General features: G+C 40.3%; 2 protein-coding genes across 3 annotated transcripts; one reads left to right on the plus strand and one right to left on the minus strand.

Annotated features, from left to right (window-relative positions):
- The first annotated feature begins 69 nt into the window (after positions 1-69).
- Pig-s (phosphatidylinositol glycan anchor biosynthesis class S) lies at positions 70-19,307 on the plus strand. Of its 2 annotated transcripts, XM_076324578.1 has the most exons (10): positions 70-197; positions 304-490; positions 11,903-12,133; positions 13,066-13,266; positions 13,364-13,582; positions 14,237-14,425; positions 14,494-14,632; positions 14,753-14,900; positions 15,004-15,350; positions 15,449-15,588. In XM_076324578.1, exons 2-10 carry the CDS (start codon positions 436-438, stop codon positions 15,543-15,545), a joined length of 1,626 nt encoding a protein of 541 aa, XP_076180693.1. In that variant the 5' UTR covers positions 70-197; positions 304-435; the 3' UTR covers positions 15,546-15,588. The 2 variants fall into 2 exon arrangements, with proteins under 2 accessions (XP_076180693.1, XP_076180692.1); XM_076324577.1 differs by having other exon boundaries at positions 74-490; positions 15,449-19,307.
- Positions 149-7,988, minus strand: LOC143153423 (protein I'm not dead yet). The gene is made up of 10 exons (XM_076324575.1): positions 7,620-7,988; positions 5,880-5,941; positions 4,616-4,733; positions 3,174-3,445; positions 2,495-2,609; positions 2,350-2,417; positions 2,087-2,212; positions 1,626-1,955; positions 1,133-1,511; positions 149-1,040 (listed from the first exon to the last, which is right to left on the minus strand). Exons 2-10 carry the CDS (start codon positions 5,933-5,935, stop codon positions 789-791), a joined length of 1,716 nt encoding a protein of 571 aa, XP_076180690.1. The 5' UTR covers positions 5,936-5,941; positions 7,620-7,988; the 3' UTR covers positions 149-788.
- Positions 19,308-19,357: the final 50 nt, after the last annotated feature.

The raw sequence follows: 19,357 nt of genomic DNA on the forward strand, positions 1-19,357 counted from the left end.
ACATATACATACAAATATATATATAATTCTATAGATGCGGTGCCCTCTTGCGAGGCTTGCCATAACAAACTGGCGGTGGATATTTGTCAAAATGATTATTTTACAACCCAGGAAAATACGGTGAATGATACGTAAATAAACAGATACATCGGGTACTTGTCATTTATCGTAATAGCGATTACAAATATCAGGCAATGGTAAAACATAAAATTAATTAAAATGCGTTAACAGTACGAAAGTGTCAAAAGGTAGCTTCTTATAGGTTATGTTTTGCAATACCGTTCGATATTAGAATTTTTACAGCTATTACGTAAGAATACGTTTACTCAATTTTATACAAAGAATCACAATTCAACGTAAGTGTTGAAGAAATCAACAAACCTACCCAAAACTTTGGATTATTCAATTAATTACAAAACTGAGCAAATCGGAAACATGGGAGAAGAAGTAGACGACACTACTACTATATGTTACGACACAGCAGTGGATGGTAAGTTATTTTATTAGTTTATTTGCTTTCCCTTTTGGTTTTTCTGGCTAATTCACGTTCTATGCTGCAAATACACGATCGATGTTCTGAAAAACGGATCACAATTACGAGTAAAATTCCATAGAGGAAACTCGCGAGGAAGGTCGATCGCGTTACATTCAACAAATACATTGTTGAAGTCGGATGAACGTTTTAAACGATTCGATCGGTTATCTGCGTCGCGCAACATTGATTCAATTGATCAATGCACGTTACGTCTCAGGTAAAGGCGAGTGCCGTATAAGTACTCATAAAAGCTTTAGGTCGCCCAGTCAGGGAACTCGGATAAATTAAAAACGTAAGTGCCCCAAGTGGAAAATGCTACGGTTGTGACTAGGAGCGTAATAACAGTTGGTCCAATCCCAGCTATTGCGAAATCTCTGGTCTTTATATGAGCTGCGGCAGTGGCAATTGCGTTTGGTGGTGTACCCACTGGCAAGTGAAACGAAAAGGAACAACAAAGAGTAGCAGGCAGCATCAAATACAAAGGATGTATTCGCATAGCAATGCACTGAAACGATAAATTTTGAATTAAAAGTATTTAAAAGTCGATATAAGATTATTGTTAAAAATGGAAAAGGTACGGTAAAAACGATTTCTTACCATTTCTGCCAAAACTGGTAGGATAATATTCGCGACCGCAACATTTGAGGTCAGTTCCGTCACAGTTTCAGCAAACAGGCAGACGATAAATAATATTGCATGTGGATTGATCGATTGCAAAGCGATAAGAGCGTTTCCCAGAATGGAAGAAAGGTTGGAAGTTGTACTGCCCGCCGATATGGCAAATCCACCACCCAGTACTAGGATCAGGCTCCAGTGCATCTTTTGATGAATCATTTTCCAAGTGATCATGGCGGGCGACGGCTTGGTAGGTCGGTTAGCGGGATCAGCATTGAACGATCGGAGGAAATCGAGTTTGGTCGGTAATGCGAAAAACAGAACGGTGACACAGGCGGCCGCTGTCGAATCTTTGACGTGCCTGTAAATAGCATGCTCTTTCCGTCTCGTGCGTGTACAATGGTCAGATATATCCGTCGTTTCGTGGCGACACAGAATGTCGCGATACGTACGGACAAACGTACTGAATACGTACAGGTTCGTGATGTAAGTCGGCCAACCGCGCACGAATCCGGGACTCCTGAAGAACCAAAGTAGAACGACAATGACGAAGAGCACGCCGACGGAAGATTCGTGCCACGTAATCGGGCCAAGTTCCTTGTATCTTTTCTCGATCACGGCGGCTGCGACCTTCTCACCTTGCACGCCAATATCAATGGCACGCGCGTCCTTGCTTTCCGGCCTGAACATTCCCATATACATTATTTGAAGCCACAGCCACGTGAGAAGACCCATCAAGAGCATAGGTGGAACCGAATAAAGCATCCACGAAGTCAGACTGATGCCCGAACTGTTTGGAAACCGCCTGGAATGGAAGAGAAGGGCATGGAAGTGTGCGGTTGCTCTTGTTTGTATGCGCTGATGGCTCTGTAAGTGGGTGAGTGGGTCAGTGTTGATCGTAGTGGTGGTCGTGATGCTAGTCTTGGGAGCGCTTACTTTTCGAAGAAACCTTTAAACGTTAAATTGGTGCCTGTTCCGACCAACGTGCCTACACCTCCAAGACTAGACGCGTACGCCGCCACAAGATAATAGACCATGGTGGTACGCGTCGGTTTTTTCACCCTGCAAAAGTCGTATGGTTACAGGATAATTATTAACGGAGGAACTTTTAAAAGAAAGAAAAAAAAACACACACACACAATCCTCGATAAGCGAACGATAGATTAAACGAATGATTTTATAGATTCACGGTTACGTACAACTCTTCGGCAGCTTCTTCTTCACCGCATTCGTTCTCTTCGTGCACAAACATATAACCCAAACCTTGCTGAAAATTTAAAGACGGAATTTTGGTCAAGCCAGGTATATCGGTTTACGTCCATTTCCCCAACGAGCATCGCTTACCGCTTCGAGTTCCAGAAGGACGGTCTCGATAATGGGTAACATCATGGCGGTAGCGGCAGTGTTCGAAATCCACATGGACAAGAACATGGTCACGCAGAATAAGCCAAACGTTAATCTACGGGTTTCATGTATTTGTTTTTATCCGGGCGGATAGACGCACGCGTGTAATTGGCGCACGTGTATCCGTACGTGTATCTATAATAAGAGGATGTTTCGACCAAAACACTTAATTATCTCCTTACTCTCCGATAATGCACTTATTAATTATGTTAATAAATACTCAAAATCGTGTCCATCGATGTTATAGTCGTTTGTGCCGTAATTGCAATACAAGCTGTAATTATCCGATCCGTCTTGTCTTCCGTAGCGATAGATCGTGGGAAACGTGAGATCGGACGTGTACTTGTACTACCCCAACGTTGTCGTGGAGTTTCGGGGACTTGTTTGTAGTTCAAGGTTATTCGAACGTCGTAATTTAAACGCGATGGACGTGTACTATAGGATTTACCACAGGTACGAGAGACAAAATGCGCGCAAATTGTGCCTTTTTTTCGTATTATCGGAAACAAAGGGGATGATCAGGTATTCCGGTTCTGGTGAGACATCCTGTATATATACATACGTACGTACACAAGAAACTATTAGTAACGATTGAACATTGTAGATTCTAGAAAATTACCTTCGATGGCTGCAACCGATCGTTTTAATGATCAACAGTGCTACCCGCATGTGAATGCCAGAGTTTTCAATGGCGATCGCTATCACCATGCTACCGATAAACATCATCGTGGTATCGTTCATGTAGCAAGCGCAAGTATCGGCGGTGCCCATTATACCCATCAGAGGATACAGAACGAGGGGAATCAAACCTGTGATTGGTAAGGGAAGCACTTCGGTCATCCAGAACATAGCCATCATACTGATCACGTACAGACATCGCATCGCTATCACCTGCATCGAATCGAAATATTTCCTATTTTGCTCTACTTTGCTTTGCAATATGAAGAGACAAACGCCACAGAATAAAAGGAACAGAAGGAGAAGGGATTACACTGTCTTCCGGATAACTGCTCAAAATTCTCCTCTGATAATTCATCTGGAGATATATCCCTCAGCTTTTGTTTATTCAGCGTGAACGACCAGCTGACTCGTCTCAAACAAGAGCGACTAATTTCATCCACTAATAAAAATTAAAATGCTTATATATTTCGTTGTTACTAACGGATCGGTTAGCGAGGCTTACTCGATGAAAATGAATCCAAGCACGATTTTGTTTGAATTATTTTTAACCTTTCGGTAACGAACACTGGGCTATTCCTTAAAACTAGTTTGTTTTAGAATCGGCTCGAGATTGCCAGTTTTCTTTAATATCAGATGGTTAATGAATTTCATCTGAGTTTAACTAAAACAATCCTCTCACAGAAAAGAGTGAATAGTACATCAAGAATGAGATTCAATACAATTAATAATATTACAATACTGATACAATAAGAGTTCTTTTCGTATGTTGAAACGGTTTTGAAATCACTGTGTGCTTTTTTCCGAGTCTTACGACTAAACCAAAATATTGTAGCGCCTATCTTATCTCTGTTAGTATTAAATTACATAGATACATAAACAGAGTATGTACAAAATGTATACAAGTGTATATAATTACGAGCCTAGCGGAAATATTCTTAGAATGGCTGCTTTTGCGTTCGAAATTTAACGTAGTTACTCTCGACATAGTATCGACACAGTAGCCAATTTAGAATTACGTTTAATTCAAAATTATCCGAATAAAATCATGTTTGGATTTATTCTCACCGGAAGATCCTTACATATTAAGAAATAATGACAAACGTAGATATTTTAATTTTCATTAGAGGATGAAATGAAAGAAATCGTGTATGCGTCTGCCTGGGACGGGCAAGAATGATAAACAATGGTGGGGTGTGATTTGAAAATTTGTACCTGGCCACCTTCTCCAAGTAACTGAATATAAGCGGATCCGATTCGCTATTCGTTATTCAGGAGTCAGTGTAAACTTAAGAAACTAATGAAGGAAACCGTGCAAAAATAAAAAAGAATGATAACGATAACGATAACAAGAGAAGAGATCACATTCGTGTATCGACGAACCTCGGTAGTTTCGGCAATGACGATAGGCAACAGAATAAGTGGCCATAACACGATCACGAACGACCTCCAGTAAATCGAGAGAAATCGGACCAACAGAGTACCGAAATTAGTAGTCTTTCTGAAACAATTGACATTGACAGTCACGGCGTTGCGATTTATATTGTATTATTAGGACGAACTGAACGATAAGCTATAACGAAAAATGAACGTGTGACGAGATATTTGGAATAGAATGAAATGGAACACTGGTATAAACAATGAGAGGGAGGAATAGGACAAGAGGGAAGAAATATAGGATCAAAGTCGTTTCATGAGCGATAGGTAGCTCATGATACACTCAAGACCGATCAAATCGTTTCGAACCGTATCGAATCTTATTCAAAATGTAGAGATTACGAGTCTAGAATCTTTGACAAATTTTTTTATATAAGTACCGTTGTATTATATTAAGCTAATTTTTATAAAAATGACATAGGTGAATATAATTTTAAAGCTAGTTTTGGTTACAAACTGATACGATCTATTTAATTTTAAATGAGCTCATAGGACGTCAGAGCTATCGCAAGCTTTTTATTTTTATTCATATATTTATTCATTTACGAGTTAATTATTCATTAATACGTAACGCTGTAAACAAATGTGCTAATTTATTATTTCGTAAAAAATACTATAATCATTTCCGAATAATTTATAAGTGAAAATGATGCATAAATTGATACGGTTTCCCTATAGAAAAGACGTTGCACCTTATTTCACTTGGGTAATTCTTAGGAAATCACCAAGTATGAAAGTTCGAACGTAACGACAACGTTTAGAAGTATAAGATGTATCGGAAAATACACGTTCCCGTTAGAATGGAATCTAACGTTCTTCGTTCTTGAACATAAAATACAAACAATCGATAGAAAAACGGATCGATTCAGCAAAGGACTAACCGTTACTAGTAATAGCTAGATACGACGTCGAGAACGGATTATGAACGGTCGATCCTAAACAGTGAAATGCATGCAAGTTTTATCAAGGTTTTCCATGACTTTCGATCTGGTTTCGATTAATATTCGATTTCGTAATCTTGTACATTTTGAATCGGTTCAAGACGGAGGCTCGAATATCCATCGGTAGCAGTAACTTTAATCGTATTTTCGTAATAGCTCGATTCTTCGATAAAAAGCAAACAGCGGCCCCTACCGTATTGAATGATTTCCGAGTTCGATTCCCGTTCGAATCAGTTTCAGTCGCGCACAAAACGTCCATACTTACGTACCTTCTCACTGTGGAATTGATGACTTCCGGGTACGGATCGTCGGACTGTGTGGCCATTGCTCCCTACCGAGTCAAAAGGAAACAATGTTAGAAAATAATCACGATTGTCGAATCTCGTGTTTTTCGAGCGATTCGGAAGTCGGTAACGGAACAAGGTCCGACGATCGTGTCGTCGACGTGCCACGCGAGTTTGACAGAAACGATGATAGAACATTGCGTATTGAGCCATTACGAAATCAAAGATGCTCGGAATGGAAGGTGAACGCGCATTGTTTCTTAATCAAATCGACGATACGAAAAGTCGCAGTGCTTCTTTTTGTCTGTCTAGTGACCGATAGACTGTCTGCCTCTCTCTCTCTCTCTTTCTTTCTTTCTCTCTCTCCTTCCCTTTGTCCCCTTTACAGGGATTACCGACCAACTAATTTTACTAAGCATCACCGAAGAACGAGATTGACCTTAAAGGGCCCACGGTAGGTCATCTAACCCCGTCGCTGCGTTTTACGTATCCGTCGTTGAATATATTCTCCGTTCAATCTCGTTGACGATTGTTCGTCGTTCGAATCCAGAACATTAGTTGAATATCGAAACGAGATTAAATTCGATGCACATTGAATGCCAAGTAGCTCTCCCCACCGTAACTGACAACGCGTCATTTCGTTTTCTTGAATCGAAAGTGATCCCGGGAACATTTTTCGTTCATACGAGCAAGTGTACACACGCCACGCATTTTCCCCCCTTTATTTTTGTCAGCGTCGAACGAAGGTCGTCGATGAAAAATAACGTTCACCGTGACGGAAGTTGTACACCGATCGATGTGTTTTTATCGTTTGTCTAATCCTCACTGTTGCAATCGAGTATCGTGCGATCGCGAAATGGCACAATTCGCTGTACCCGTTTTCAGCTCGAGTTCGCTCCTACCAACAGCTTTGGTTTCATGCAGCGTGTCATTGACGAATACAATGACGGTCGAGACCGTTTTTATTAAAATCAGCGGTAAAGTAAAAACTTGCGAGGCAAGCGAGGTAGACGCGAACATTTTGGTTGTAACGAACACAAAACGGTTGAGAAATTTTCTCTGTTGTGTCTCGTAACCGAGTACATCGACGATCGATTGACTTAACTTTACCGCGTACATTTTGTCAAATTCTCTGATACTCGTTCAACGGATAGATTCGAAAACCGAGAGAGAAATAATCTATTTACATACCTACCGATCATTTCTCGATACGAATAGTTTTCTACGAACGTATGGATACGTTCGTTCGATCTTAAAAACGATGTTCGTGCAAAGGATTTTAATGCTCACGGTTACCGAAATTCGTACGCTACAGCCGTGCAAGTGTGCTCGTTCTACAAGCGAGCAGCTGTCCGGTAATATGCGCGAATCGGAGAACCTTTAAGGCATTTTTCTCGTTGCAGCTGTGATTTCGTTGTTTCTGTGCTCGTTACAACCAACGTGGACCGTATTCGAAAGTACGTCGAATCCGAGCGAAACGAAGGGAGGACGGGACTCGTAACAAGGAATGTTTCAACGTCGTTTCACGCCTCTCGCGATTCGGTCGTCAATTGACAAACCGGAGCCACGGTGCCGATAGACATTCGGAAAAGTCACGATTGCTGCACCATACAACGACCCGACCGGAATGCTAATTACAACCGATCGATTCGATATCGTGTGGCAGATCGATAAAATGCGTCGTTCGGAACTGTATGTTACCGTGTTCTCGGTTAATTCGGTTACCGTTGATCGAACGGGAAATCGTTCGGTGTTGTTTTTCGTACGTAGCCGTATGCACTGTCCTCGAGAGTGGATCACCGAAACGGTTACCGAGCGAATTCTCTGTCAAAAAGCGGTTCCACTTTCGGTAGTTGGACGCACGCTGCACCACCACTATTCGTTCTGTTCAAAGGCACGCAGAGAGTCGGACCTCTTACGATTAAGCTATCACCCCTCTCCTCTAGTTCCCTCTCTCTCCTCTTGTCGCTTCTGCGTTTTCTTCTTCTTCTGCTGCTGCTGCTTCTTCGCCTTCTTCTTCTTCTTCTGTTGCTGCTTCTTCGCCTTCTTCTGCTTCTTCTGCTTCTTCTGCTTCTTCTTCTTCTTCTTCTTCTTCTTTCCTTATTTTTTGTCTACCCCTACCTCGAGGTTCGTCTCTTGTCTACTTGGTTGGTTCTCCAATGACTGGTAAGCGAACCCAATGAAGCACCGGCTCGCGTTGCAAACGTAACGTTGTCATTCCCTGTTCCGTGACCTTGATGCGTCAATGATCTTTTGTACCGAGCGTATTCCCGAGCGCGAACTACGAATCACCTACGTCGAATCTCGACGGTACGAGTACACGAATCGAGTATCGGTGGAAACATCCGGAAGATCGGTTCGAACTCTACCGCGGGACGGTTCTTCTCGCTTGACCTCGAGTCCTCTTTGGATCCCGATATTCCGAACGGATCGTCGTCACGATGACCTTTTGCTACGGGGTGTTCTCAGGAATATTTTTCTCGAATCACGGTGAAGAGAGGGGACGAGCGAAACGGTTCGTGTGTCAGGATAAAGGATCTGTGAAAGAAAAAAATCGTTGTCTCGTTCGAGGTTTGCTGTGATTGAAAGTGAAAACAACCACGTGCCGATGGGAAATCACTCTCGTTCCACGCCTTGCACGTAACCAAACGCGTAGTTATGTACGTTCTACGAACAGCGGTATACCACCCGATGTTGTACAAACGCTACACGCCCTAATCTTTTTACATCATCTCATTGATCCACGAAATCGTCGAATTTTTATCAATGCCTTGAAAAATGAGCACGTAGCGTGGAACAGTCGGTCAGATCTGGACACGAATAGAAAACCGGAGTCATCCGTTGGAGAGGTGCTACGTGAAACCCGATTCGTGCGTTACGACGCGTCCGTAGTGTCAGAGAGTGCAACAATTAAATTCTTCAATTAAAACTACGAGGCCGAATCAGAGCCGAGTCGTGTTTCGTATTGTCAACCGCGCCCCTTCGATCGTCGATCGGTCGATTCCGAACCGATTCGTTCGAGGAAATAATCCCGAGTCGATCCGAAGATCGTCGATGAAATCGCAAGGATCTAGACCGATACCGCGTCGCGTCGTTGGGAATTACGTTGCAGTCGACGACGACGACGACGACGACGACGACGCTCGTTCGAAGTCGAATTGGCGCAAACGATTCAAATTCTTCCGCTCGATACAACACGCGCGGAACGCGTCTCGACCAAGTGAAATAGAGTACGCGCAGCGTTTAAATCAATTTAATCGGGTAATTAAACCCGCTCACGCTACCGTTCGTCCTCGTGTATATTACGCAACGTATCGCGTCTCGAAGAGAACGTAAACACAAAGCTCGCGCTCACGAAACAACGTTTCCTTGCCCATTTCCCGCCTACGGTACCCGTTTCGTCTCCGTTCGGTTCGTCCTTCGCCTTGAACGTTTTCCATCGAGGAAACGAAAAAAATGTGGAACAAGGAACACCGGTTCGTTACTGTACTCTACGTTGAACGCGATTTCTCGCGCATTGCCCGTCGTACGCAAACGAACGTGACCGAGATCGGAATTACCTTGCGGGGAACATACATAATTCGTTTTGAACCTTCGACGACCAAGTGGGAGAAACGGAGGCACGTCGTTTAAAAGATAGAGTTGTTTCCACGCTCGTTCTCGTGTTTCGAATGTGTCCCGAATGGTCGATGGGCATGGATAAGTTACGCAACGAATGAGCCTAAAAAACACGATCGAGAAGGTGACGAAGGTCGTTCGAAATTTTCTCGGATAGAGAGCCAGTTTCCCCGAGACGTTATCAAAATGTTATCACCGCCACTGTCTCGAGATGCCCGAACTCTCGCCGTTTCCTCGAGCTCGGTCTCGATGGGTACAAGGGCGAGCACGACCGGAGAGATAAGGGAGATCAAACTTCAGCTACCTGTGCGAAAAGTTGTCGCAAATTCGGTACTCAACTGCGATCACTTCTACAATTTGTTCCTAATGTATGTTTCGACATTCGACCAGTGTCGAACATTCGTCTGTTCGCCAAACTGACTCACGCTCGTCGTAACAGCTCGTTCCGAGCAGATCGGAACGAACCTCGACGAGACTCTTTATTTGCGACACACGATCGACATTGTGTCAGGTTTGCTAACAGAGTTATCGAACCAGAGAAATAAACATTTTTACACGTTTTACTTTATCGTTTGTAAAATACATTCGAACGATTTTAAGATGAACGCGTAACGTATACTTTTATCGAGCTATGTAGTTATCAAGCTCATTTCGTTCGACCACGTAAACGGCATTCAGGATAATCGCTTATTTAAATAATACATGGGAAATGAACGCACGCGAGTACAAATGCATTACACTTTGTTCGAGGTTTCGCGAATGCACAATTTGGAGCACGAGTATTGAGCCGTACGGGATGGATTTGAAACAAATTTTGGGCAAATAACGCATACTGAAATTTCATTTGTACGACGTGTCAATTTTATTTTAATTAGAAAGTCTAGAACTTTTTATATTTCCTTATAACAAACGAATTTAATATCGTTGCTCAAACGCACAGATTGATCTTAAAGCTGCTTGCGCAACAAATTGATTTCCTGTCCCAATTTTGAGGGTTGTTCTGTTGCGAAAATTTACCGGTAAAAAGAACCGTGTGTCGAACATTTTTATAAGAACTATTGCATCCGTACGAAAGTTTGATCAAAAGTATCGTTCGTCGTTGTAGTTTTAGGTAATAGATAAATATTTGAGAAAATTACATAGCCGTCCTCGAAAACATTTCCGTAACTCTTATTAAACTTATTTTTAAATAACACGACACGCTACTCGAATACGTGGATCGGAGGTGCTGTTCGTCGTATTTACGTGTGCTTCGATGTGCAATAATTTATTTTTGCTGGATATTGTGCCCGACGAATGCCGAATATACGAAACAAGCTTAAAATAATTGGTAACCACGTTCGTGTGTTTCGCGATGGCAGACGTCGATCGAATGAAAAACTCGATTCGGCCGAAAACGGAATTTACCGCGCGATTCATCGTACGACAAAAGGGAACCGGCGTGAACTAATTGGACTGGGTTCAATTTTAATTTCAAGGTCTCGTACCATAAGAGTGCGCGCGTGTTTATATGTGCACGCTCATCTTTTACCTGAGACGGTCAAACCGGGAGATATATGTATACCGTAGCATTGGAGTCACCTAATGAGCGGTTCGAATAGTATCTCGAGCGCTGATCCCGAGACACTGAGCATCGCTCAATTCTTAATCGTCGAACGGCAAATGTCGAGTCGCTCGACCTTACATCCTGCATTTGTCAGTGTAATGACTCGAGTGTATCTAATCTACCCAACGTCGAATCCTTTTTACCCACACAAATGCTATCTATATTACTTTTTGATAATTTGATGTTGTAATTATCTTTCAATATTGTAACCAAACTAACGACTAAGATTAAATCAATTTCAGAATACTTTTAACAACCATCCTTAGCATCGAAGCGGTTAATTTCACCCCGATACAAATTTTTACCCAACCGTCAAATTCTACGACTCGAAGAACTACACCGTCCTTATCGTGAAAACGACGAAGCGTTAACGAGACGATTTTTTGTTGCACATTATAAAATCTCGTACTCGAGTTGGAACTCCTTGTCGAATTCTTCTACAACAAGGAGAATATTTCGAACACATTTCTCAATTTTGCCTCGCCCTCGTTTATAACGATTTCCTTTCCAATTTAGGAAAATCTAATTTTTTCGAACAGAAATTTGTATATATATATTTTTTTAACTGTCTTTAAATATTCGGAAAATGAAATTAAAGAATTTTTTTTAATCGACCAAGTGTTCATAAACGAAACGATAATATTGGATAACGATATTCGAAGATTATTCGTAGTATTCGAATACTTGTAAAATATTCGAAGAAATACAGCCCTTAGCCGTACCACCGTGCAACGACAACATCGGACAGAAGTGTGTTAGTACGATATTTGATTTAAATTTACAGAGAGGTACAGAGTTTATGCGAGTATATCCTTTGCTGTGCTGTTGCTGGGCATCGGAGTTCCCCTTTGGTGGCACACTACTGCGGTGCAGCGTGTTTCGCTCCCTTATGCTGGAATCGATGGATTATCCAATCTGGACGTCGAAATTAAAACGAAACTTATTCTCGTAGCCTTTTCCCGCGAACGGGCCGAAACGTTGGCTCGTAACATAACAGAAGCCTTCGAGAATACTGGTAAGTCATTCGATGATTATTCATCCTCGAACAGTTTCGATTTCCAGAACCCTTCGAAAGTTTCACACAGTCCACCTATCCTTTTCCCAAAAATGTTAATCTTTCGCAGTTTAATCGTTTCGCCTAGGCACAGGCATCGTCATGGTCCAATAACTTATTTGTCAAAATTTGAGTAATATTACTTAGTTACAATCTATTGTAACTAAGCTACTTCGTGACGTATAGGTAATTAAATACTTATAAATCGCCATGTTTGCTACTCGTGTTTTACGAAACAATGTAATATCTTACTTAAGAAAGAACAAACTTTCATACGTTAAATAAAAAAAGTTGAAAAAGTTTAACTTTAATTTTTCACTTATAAAGAGCATTGATTTCCGGTATTTTAACGCTTAATAATAATAAATCGTTAATTAAAATAAATTTCTCGATAAACGGTCTTATTGCGGTATTTTCTTTAAATTTTTTCGCACACTGTTTGATACGCGATATTTAGAGGTATGGATCGCTCTTATCGAGTTATTTTACAAAAAAAAAGATCGAAGGTCTCAGTTACGAGATATGTTCGCCAACGTTTTTTTTACATAATATTATTTTTCGTTGTTACGAGTCTCTTTGGTAATTATGTGGGAAAAAAAAAAATTAAAACTCGACACAATTAAATTACCAAATGCCAAGTAATATATTTTAGCAATCCAAAAATAATTTTGTAATGTTTCCTATTGTTATTATCAATTATGTGACAATTCAAAACACAGTTCTTGGTACGCGCAGCGTTACTTCGATACAAGTCGGACCTTGCTGACATTCGTAGCGTGAGACAGATGCACGAACCGCAAAGGATTAATATATTGGCGTCGATTAACGATTTGTGTAATATTTACAACTTACGTTTTCCTTTTTCCTGAATTTGGATCGTTACGTTTTTCCAGACATCTATCGGTTTGAGATCGTACTCCGTGTGATATCGAGTAGCTTAATGGCATCCGCGTTCACGGATTATGACTTGGAAAAGGTAGCTGCAGCCAGTTTCAATCTCGACGTCGGTGACCTCTTACTCTTGGAAACGAACAATTTAAACAACGAGGTTCTTGTCGGCTCGAAACGGGCACTTTACTTCTCCACGAGAACCAGTAAGGTTTTGCAGACTTTTTCGTTCTTCGGTCGAGACACGGTCTCCCTCTCTTTTAGCTTCTGTCACACGATTACTGTAATCGATCTTTTTTTCAGCCGGATTGACCTTGATTCGAGTATTATCCGAATGGATGTTGCGGGAAAAATCGCTGGTCCTAACGAAGAACGCGTTAGCCGAACCAACTTTGTACAGCCTAGACGAGGAAAACAGAAGAAGATTTCCAGCTAGTCCGGCTTACGATGTATTGATCACGGTTGTGAATCCCGATCCGGAAAAACTGAAGGTTATCTGGGATCTACGAACAATGACCGAGGGTGCGTAAAAGCTTTTTGGTCGAAACGTTTCCAACAATTTTGCCGGTCATCATCTTCTTTTGTGACGAAGCTAAACGTCCCAGTGTGACGTACATTTTTTAATGGGTTTCCGCACAATAATAGCGCTTGATATACCAAAGTCAGTGATGCATAGTTAGGCGTAATCGGTTAATATGCAGTTGAAAGCGTTACGTACGTGCTCCACGGATTCCTTGTTAGGCTAGATACTTTGTATACAGTAAATTTTGCCAAAATTGTAAAGATGTTGTCTATCCAAATATAAATTAATCTTTTGCGGCAATGAAAATTTGCCTTTCTATTTAAAAAAGAGCGCCGTTGACCTTGATGTATCGTAAAAGATAGAATTTTGCTTATTAAATGTTTATTTAATTTTTTTAAAATAAGTATTTTATTAAGACAATCTTTCATATCATTGGAAACAGCGGAAATATTTAGGATAGTCGTAATAAATAGGGCACCTTATTTATACACATGTAAAAAAAGAAATTATTCCAACAAGATTCAAATTTTTCGAGCTTCGACATTTTCAAACGTTATCGTTACACAAATACCCATTAAAATATGAATGTTATACTTCGAAATCTTTCTGTGTGTATACGTGTGTATCTACATCTTCTACTTGCTTTCTTTCAGAATACGTCGAACCTTTTCTCGATGAGCTTTCGATCTCGAGCAATTTTTCTGTGAAATCGCAATGGTTGTACTTGCTCCCGCTGGAAGTGAATCCGAAACGTGTACCCGATACTAGCTTGCTAGGTAGACACTTTGCTCTATCGGAGGACGTTCTACCGCAATTGATAACACCTTTAGAAAAGAAATTAGGTAGGTGAATTGACATTTACCTACAGCAAGATGAAAGGCGAGAAGAATCGGCAACGTCTACGTTTCAGCGTCGCAGGTCAGTCTTCATCCGACTATCAGTTTCGTAATCTATGCTGTTCCATGTGACAATGCACCGCTACATATTTACACGCGTTCCGGGTACAGGTCAAAAAGCAAGGCCAACGTTGAAGCGTTCCTGTCGCCAAGGTAACGCGTTATCTGACAATTAATCTTATATGTGGAAAGCGAATACTCGAATAAACTGTAGTTAGCCAATGTTAGATGTGATATTATGTCTACGTTGTGTTGTTTCAATTTGACGTGTAGATGGGGTGGTGTGGTATTGATCAATCCATCTTCGGAGGCTTGTGCAGCCGGAGCACCCAACAAACCAGTCGTCATCATCCCCAACGAGATTACCGTCGTTGGTACATTTCTCGCCCAACTGAAGCTGCTTCTAGGTATTCCTGAGCCGGTAATCGAACAATTCACCTATATACTATCTACGCCAATAACACGTTGTCAGAACAATGATTACTGGTTTCGATTTATTAATTCTTTTTCCATTTTTATTTTAGAAATTCTTACCCGGCGTTACTACTGTCTCTTCGGTAGGATTGAAATTGCGCGATTGGGAGGTCGACGCTTTGCTACGCGTTCGCACGATCGAGCAATTGACTTCGGCTAAATTAACTCTGCAATCGCTTGCCCAACTTCTCAAAGAAATAGGAAACATCGTGATCACGGACGTTGTAGGGAACAGGATAAAAACTGCTTTACGTTTAGTGGAGAATTCGGCCGAACGATTAGCTCACGGTGATCTCAGGCAAGGTTTTCTACTCAGTAAAGAAGCGTTCGTTGCCGCGGAAGCTGCATCTTCGGACCCGACACTTTTGGCTTTGCTGTACTTTCCCGAGGACCAAAAGTAAGTTCTTCGTTCTTTCAATCACAGAATGATTGCAGAACGATCGCATCTGTTTACGTTTTCATTTTGTTTTCTTCTTTTGTTATCTCTGATTTCAGGTACGCCGTGTATATACCCCTCTTTCTACCGGCAATGATACCAGTATTACTTTCCTTAAAGAATATATTAAGTCATCCCATAAGTAATATTTTCTGACGCTGACTTATGATGCGAGAAATTAGTACTTACGTTTCTCTTCAACCATCGATGTATTTATCATCGCTTTCAATGACCTTTTCCTATCTTTCGATTAACTTTTTGATTTCATCTTCAATAAATTTTGGAGATTTAGATCCAAAAAACACATTCAACAATGGTTTTACATGTTTACTGTTGTTGAAATTTCTGCTAGTTAAAAAACTTTGCAGTGACCAAAATAAATGGTAATCGCTTGGTGCAAGGTCCGAGGAGTATGGAGGGTGTGGTACAAGTTCCCAATAAAAAAGTTTAATTTTTATACTGTTATCTTTGCTGTGTGTGGTCTAGCGTTATCGTAATGGACAAGAATTTCTTTATGATTCACTAATGATGGTCGTTTTTTCACTAAAGCTGCTTGTGAATGATCAAGTTGGTGGCTATATTTATTGTTATAGTCTGATTTTGAATTAACCCTTTTCGGACGACTTTTTCGGCCAGGTCAGGTAACAGGACGAGGCGATTTTTGCAAATATGTTGAGTGTCTTACATGGTACAATAAAATGAGCTTACATATAAATCATTTTACAAAAACGTTATATTTCGATAGTTTATCTATATTTACATCTTTAAGGATATAACTTTACAAAAATTATGATCTGTAGTTTCGTTTCGTATGATAATTTATAAAACATTGACCAAGATGCATAGGCTTGACTAGATAGACATGTATCACAATAATAGGTTGTCTCGTGTCTTCCACATGGTTTGTTTCGACTAAAACAAACTTTATAATCCTTCTTTGTGCCAGTAAGAATTACACGAGGCTTTCCATTTAGACGAATTTCGTCAATGTTCGAGGTCGATCTTGAAGCTCCATCTCGTGGTTGTCGAAAATCTTCTCTCCATTTGTCTACCGAAATTTTGTGAAAGTACAAATGTATAAGTGGCTGTTCATTTCTCTGTCTTTTTACTTGTTTGTAAAGAATATACGAATTAATTAAATAAATTTCCAATTCTCAAAAAAATAATTTATACCACTACTTCAAGGACTTCCTCGTAAAGCAGTACGTCGAACAATAATGATCTGCCAGATCAACGCCGCCCATAAATTTGGTATAATTTATGACAGCATTGGTTTTTCTAACCACAGTTTGGACACTATGTCGAACGTTATTATTCCCTTCAACGGTACTCAATTTTTTTCTATTAGTTAGTATTGTCCCAGTCAAATGACACTTCAGTTTATGTAATTCATTAATTAAAATATAACTAGTATAATATTGATCAGTAAACATGTAGTACCCCTGCGCATCTGGAATTTTACTCAGTATCATTGTATATAAAAGTGTAAGGGGATTCTTGTCGTTAATGGAAGGTCCAGTCTTATCAATGTTTCTGTTGTAAGGCTGCCATAGTAAGATAAAATTCCAGAAATATAACCTGTATTGGAATTTGTCAGTGTATAAATTTGAATGTCCCATTTAGTTGGTTTCTGTGGGTTATATGTAATAAATGAAATTCATCCTTTGAATTTTACGACAGATTCATTGACACAAATTTCTTCATTCAGTGTAAAATAATTCAGAAGTCTTGAGTTTATATAATTAAGGTAACCAGTTATGAGCTGTAAACGTGTGTAGTGTTGCTACCTTGTACAGATACTATTTATATGTGTAACATACAAAAAATTTGGGCAAATCAATCTCTTGAAAAGGTGTTAGAAAAAAATTTAATGTGGCTTATTGAATCTGTTGACTAATATTCTTTCATATTGGCCAGTGTTTCAACATCTTGAAAAAATACAAAAGTTCTTTCACATTGAAGGATACCTGTGGCCCTGCAGATCTTTCGCCCGGTGTGAATTTTACTCTAAATGGTATTTCCCTGGACTCTTCACAAGCTGTCCATTTTGATTTATCAGAGGTTTATTGGGCATCACTATATCACTTTTGTCGTTTCTTTCACTTTCTATTCCACTAATTTCTTTATGAATACGTTGGATTTTGTCTTGGACCGTATTAAAACAAAATTCATCTTCCCTAGAGCTGAGTTCACTTTCTTCTGATGCTTTCACCATGATCGCCAAGTCTCAACTAATGTCGGAGCCATTGTCAGAGCCACTGTCTTAGAAGAATCTTTCATTAATTTTATCTTATCTCTGTTATGATGTGGCATTTCACACTTTGTATGAAAGAACACTAACAGCTAAGGAAGCTTTCCAAGAATCAATAGTGCGTTTGTATCGAGGTAATGAAATCTAACATAAATACCGACTTCGCCTCTCACTCGCCATTCATCCTGCGGCGCGAAATGCCGTGGCGATCGAGAGTCGCCTCTCGTCCGCTAAGGGTTAAAAGTTGAAAATGAATAACCCCGATTGATATTTATACACGTACAATATAAAACCTTTCGAGGATGGAGTTTGGAGCACGGCAAAGAATGCTTGCGTTTTATATTGTACTTTATAAAATCCATTTTTCGCCACTGGTAATAATCCGATCAAGAAATGAACAATCGCTTTACCGATGTTGCAGTAAATACAAATATTTATTTATTGGGTACGGTTTGACTCCGAGTTCATGCGGTGCTCATCTTCCAAGTTCCAATATTTTTTCCAATTATTGCAAATGTCAATGTACTCGTGCTGTACCACTGCCACTTACCAATCTTTTTGCTATTTTTTCAGTAGTTTTAGACGAGGTTCTACTTCAATTAAAGCCTTTAACCCCTTGTCATATTATTACGAGTCTGACTCATGATGAGAATTTTGAGCCAAACATCTAATTTCATGTCAAACGAGGATATCACGAGTCTGACTTGTAATCGATATTTTAAACCAAACATAAGTATCACGAGTCGAACTCGTGATCTCAATCTCGGGCCAAGTATGAATGTCTCAAATGGGGTCTTTTGTACCAATGTAGGCTATGTGTTATCTAGGAGACATTTTCGTGGTACAGATAACGGCTAGAAGCTAAACAAACATAGGCATTCGGAGAGACCAAGAAAGCTTCAGTTGTTCTTTAGTTCTTGTCCTTCCATTGCACGAGTTACAAGATATGTTTCAAGTTCCAACACTCTGTCTTCGCCGTTTCGGCTCCTTTCCCAACCATTCGGACGCATGTTTGGGCCCGAATTCTTCCTGCGTTAAATGGTATGGCAAGGGGTTAATGTCTCAGCATCGAACATTATTGGTCGACCGGACCTTGGTTCATCGGAAAGGTGAAAACCACAATTTTGAAAACTACTTCTGATACTTTGTCAAATTTAAAACTCGTTTATCGTACACTCCAGAAATATTTTTAATAGTGTCTATAGTCGTACGGCTTTTTTAAAACTCGTGTAGCATATAATGCCGTAAATAGTTTTCACTCACATTCATTATAGACTGCCGAGAAAGTATTGTTTAAGAGACATAGGAAAAAGTTTGTATAAACACATCGCCGAGGTGCGATACGGATGCTTATTTAAAATAATATAAGAGAGGATATTACTTATGGGACGTCCTAATACATAGTTCACCCTATGGAAGGCCAACGCGTGAAGGAAGACGGTTGATCCAGGACACAACAAATGAGAACAAGTATGATAAACAACGCCACAATGACATGTTACAGCGAGACCCGAGGTCTGCCTAATAAGATATTATTTTATATTTTACTTGTATTCAACAGCGAAGCGGAAACGAGGAACACGACCGATGAATGTTTCGAAATTTTTCGAATCTTGATATCAATCTAACGTCGCAAGTCAATATTCGTGTCTCGTTACGTGTTCTTTTGCACACTCCGTGACAATGTCTATCCAACGAACAGCGAAACAAACGATAC

Source organism: Ptiloglossa arizonensis, chromosome 12 (assembly GCF_051014685.1).
Source record: "Ptiloglossa arizonensis isolate GNS036 chromosome 12, iyPtiAriz1_principal, whole genome shotgun sequence".
Taxonomy (NCBI): Eukaryota; Metazoa; Arthropoda; class Insecta; order Hymenoptera; family Colletidae; genus Ptiloglossa; species Ptiloglossa arizonensis.

What these genes read in the sequence shown, in the direction of transcription:
- Pig-s (XM_076324578.1), top strand. Translation starts at nt 436, where the DNA reads ATGGGAGAAGAAGTAGACGACACTACTACTATATGTTACGACACAGCA. An exon ending in AGAAGCCTTCGAGAATACTG is followed by an intron (nt 12,134 to 13,065) that starts GTAAGTCATTCG and finishes ACGTTTTTCCAG; the next exon opens with ACATCTATCGGTTTGAGATC. An exon ending in TTCTAGGTATTCCTGAGCCG is followed by an intron (nt 14,901 to 15,003) that starts GTAATCGAACAA and finishes TTTTTATTTTAG; the next exon opens with AAATTCTTACCCGGCGTTAC.
- LOC143153423 (XM_076324575.1), bottom strand. Translation starts at nt 5,935, where the DNA reads ATGGCCACACAGTCCGACGATCCGTACCCGGAAGTCATCAATTCCACA. An exon ending in ATCGGTTGCAGCCATCGAAG is followed by an intron (nt 2,610 to 3,173) that starts GTAATTTTCTAG and finishes TGAAACCCGTAG; the next exon opens with ATTAACGTTTGGCTTATTCT. An exon ending in CCGACTTACATCACGAACCT is followed by an intron (nt 1,512 to 1,625) that starts GTACGTATTCAG and finishes TGCTATTTACAG; the next exon opens with GCACGTCAAAGATTCGACAG.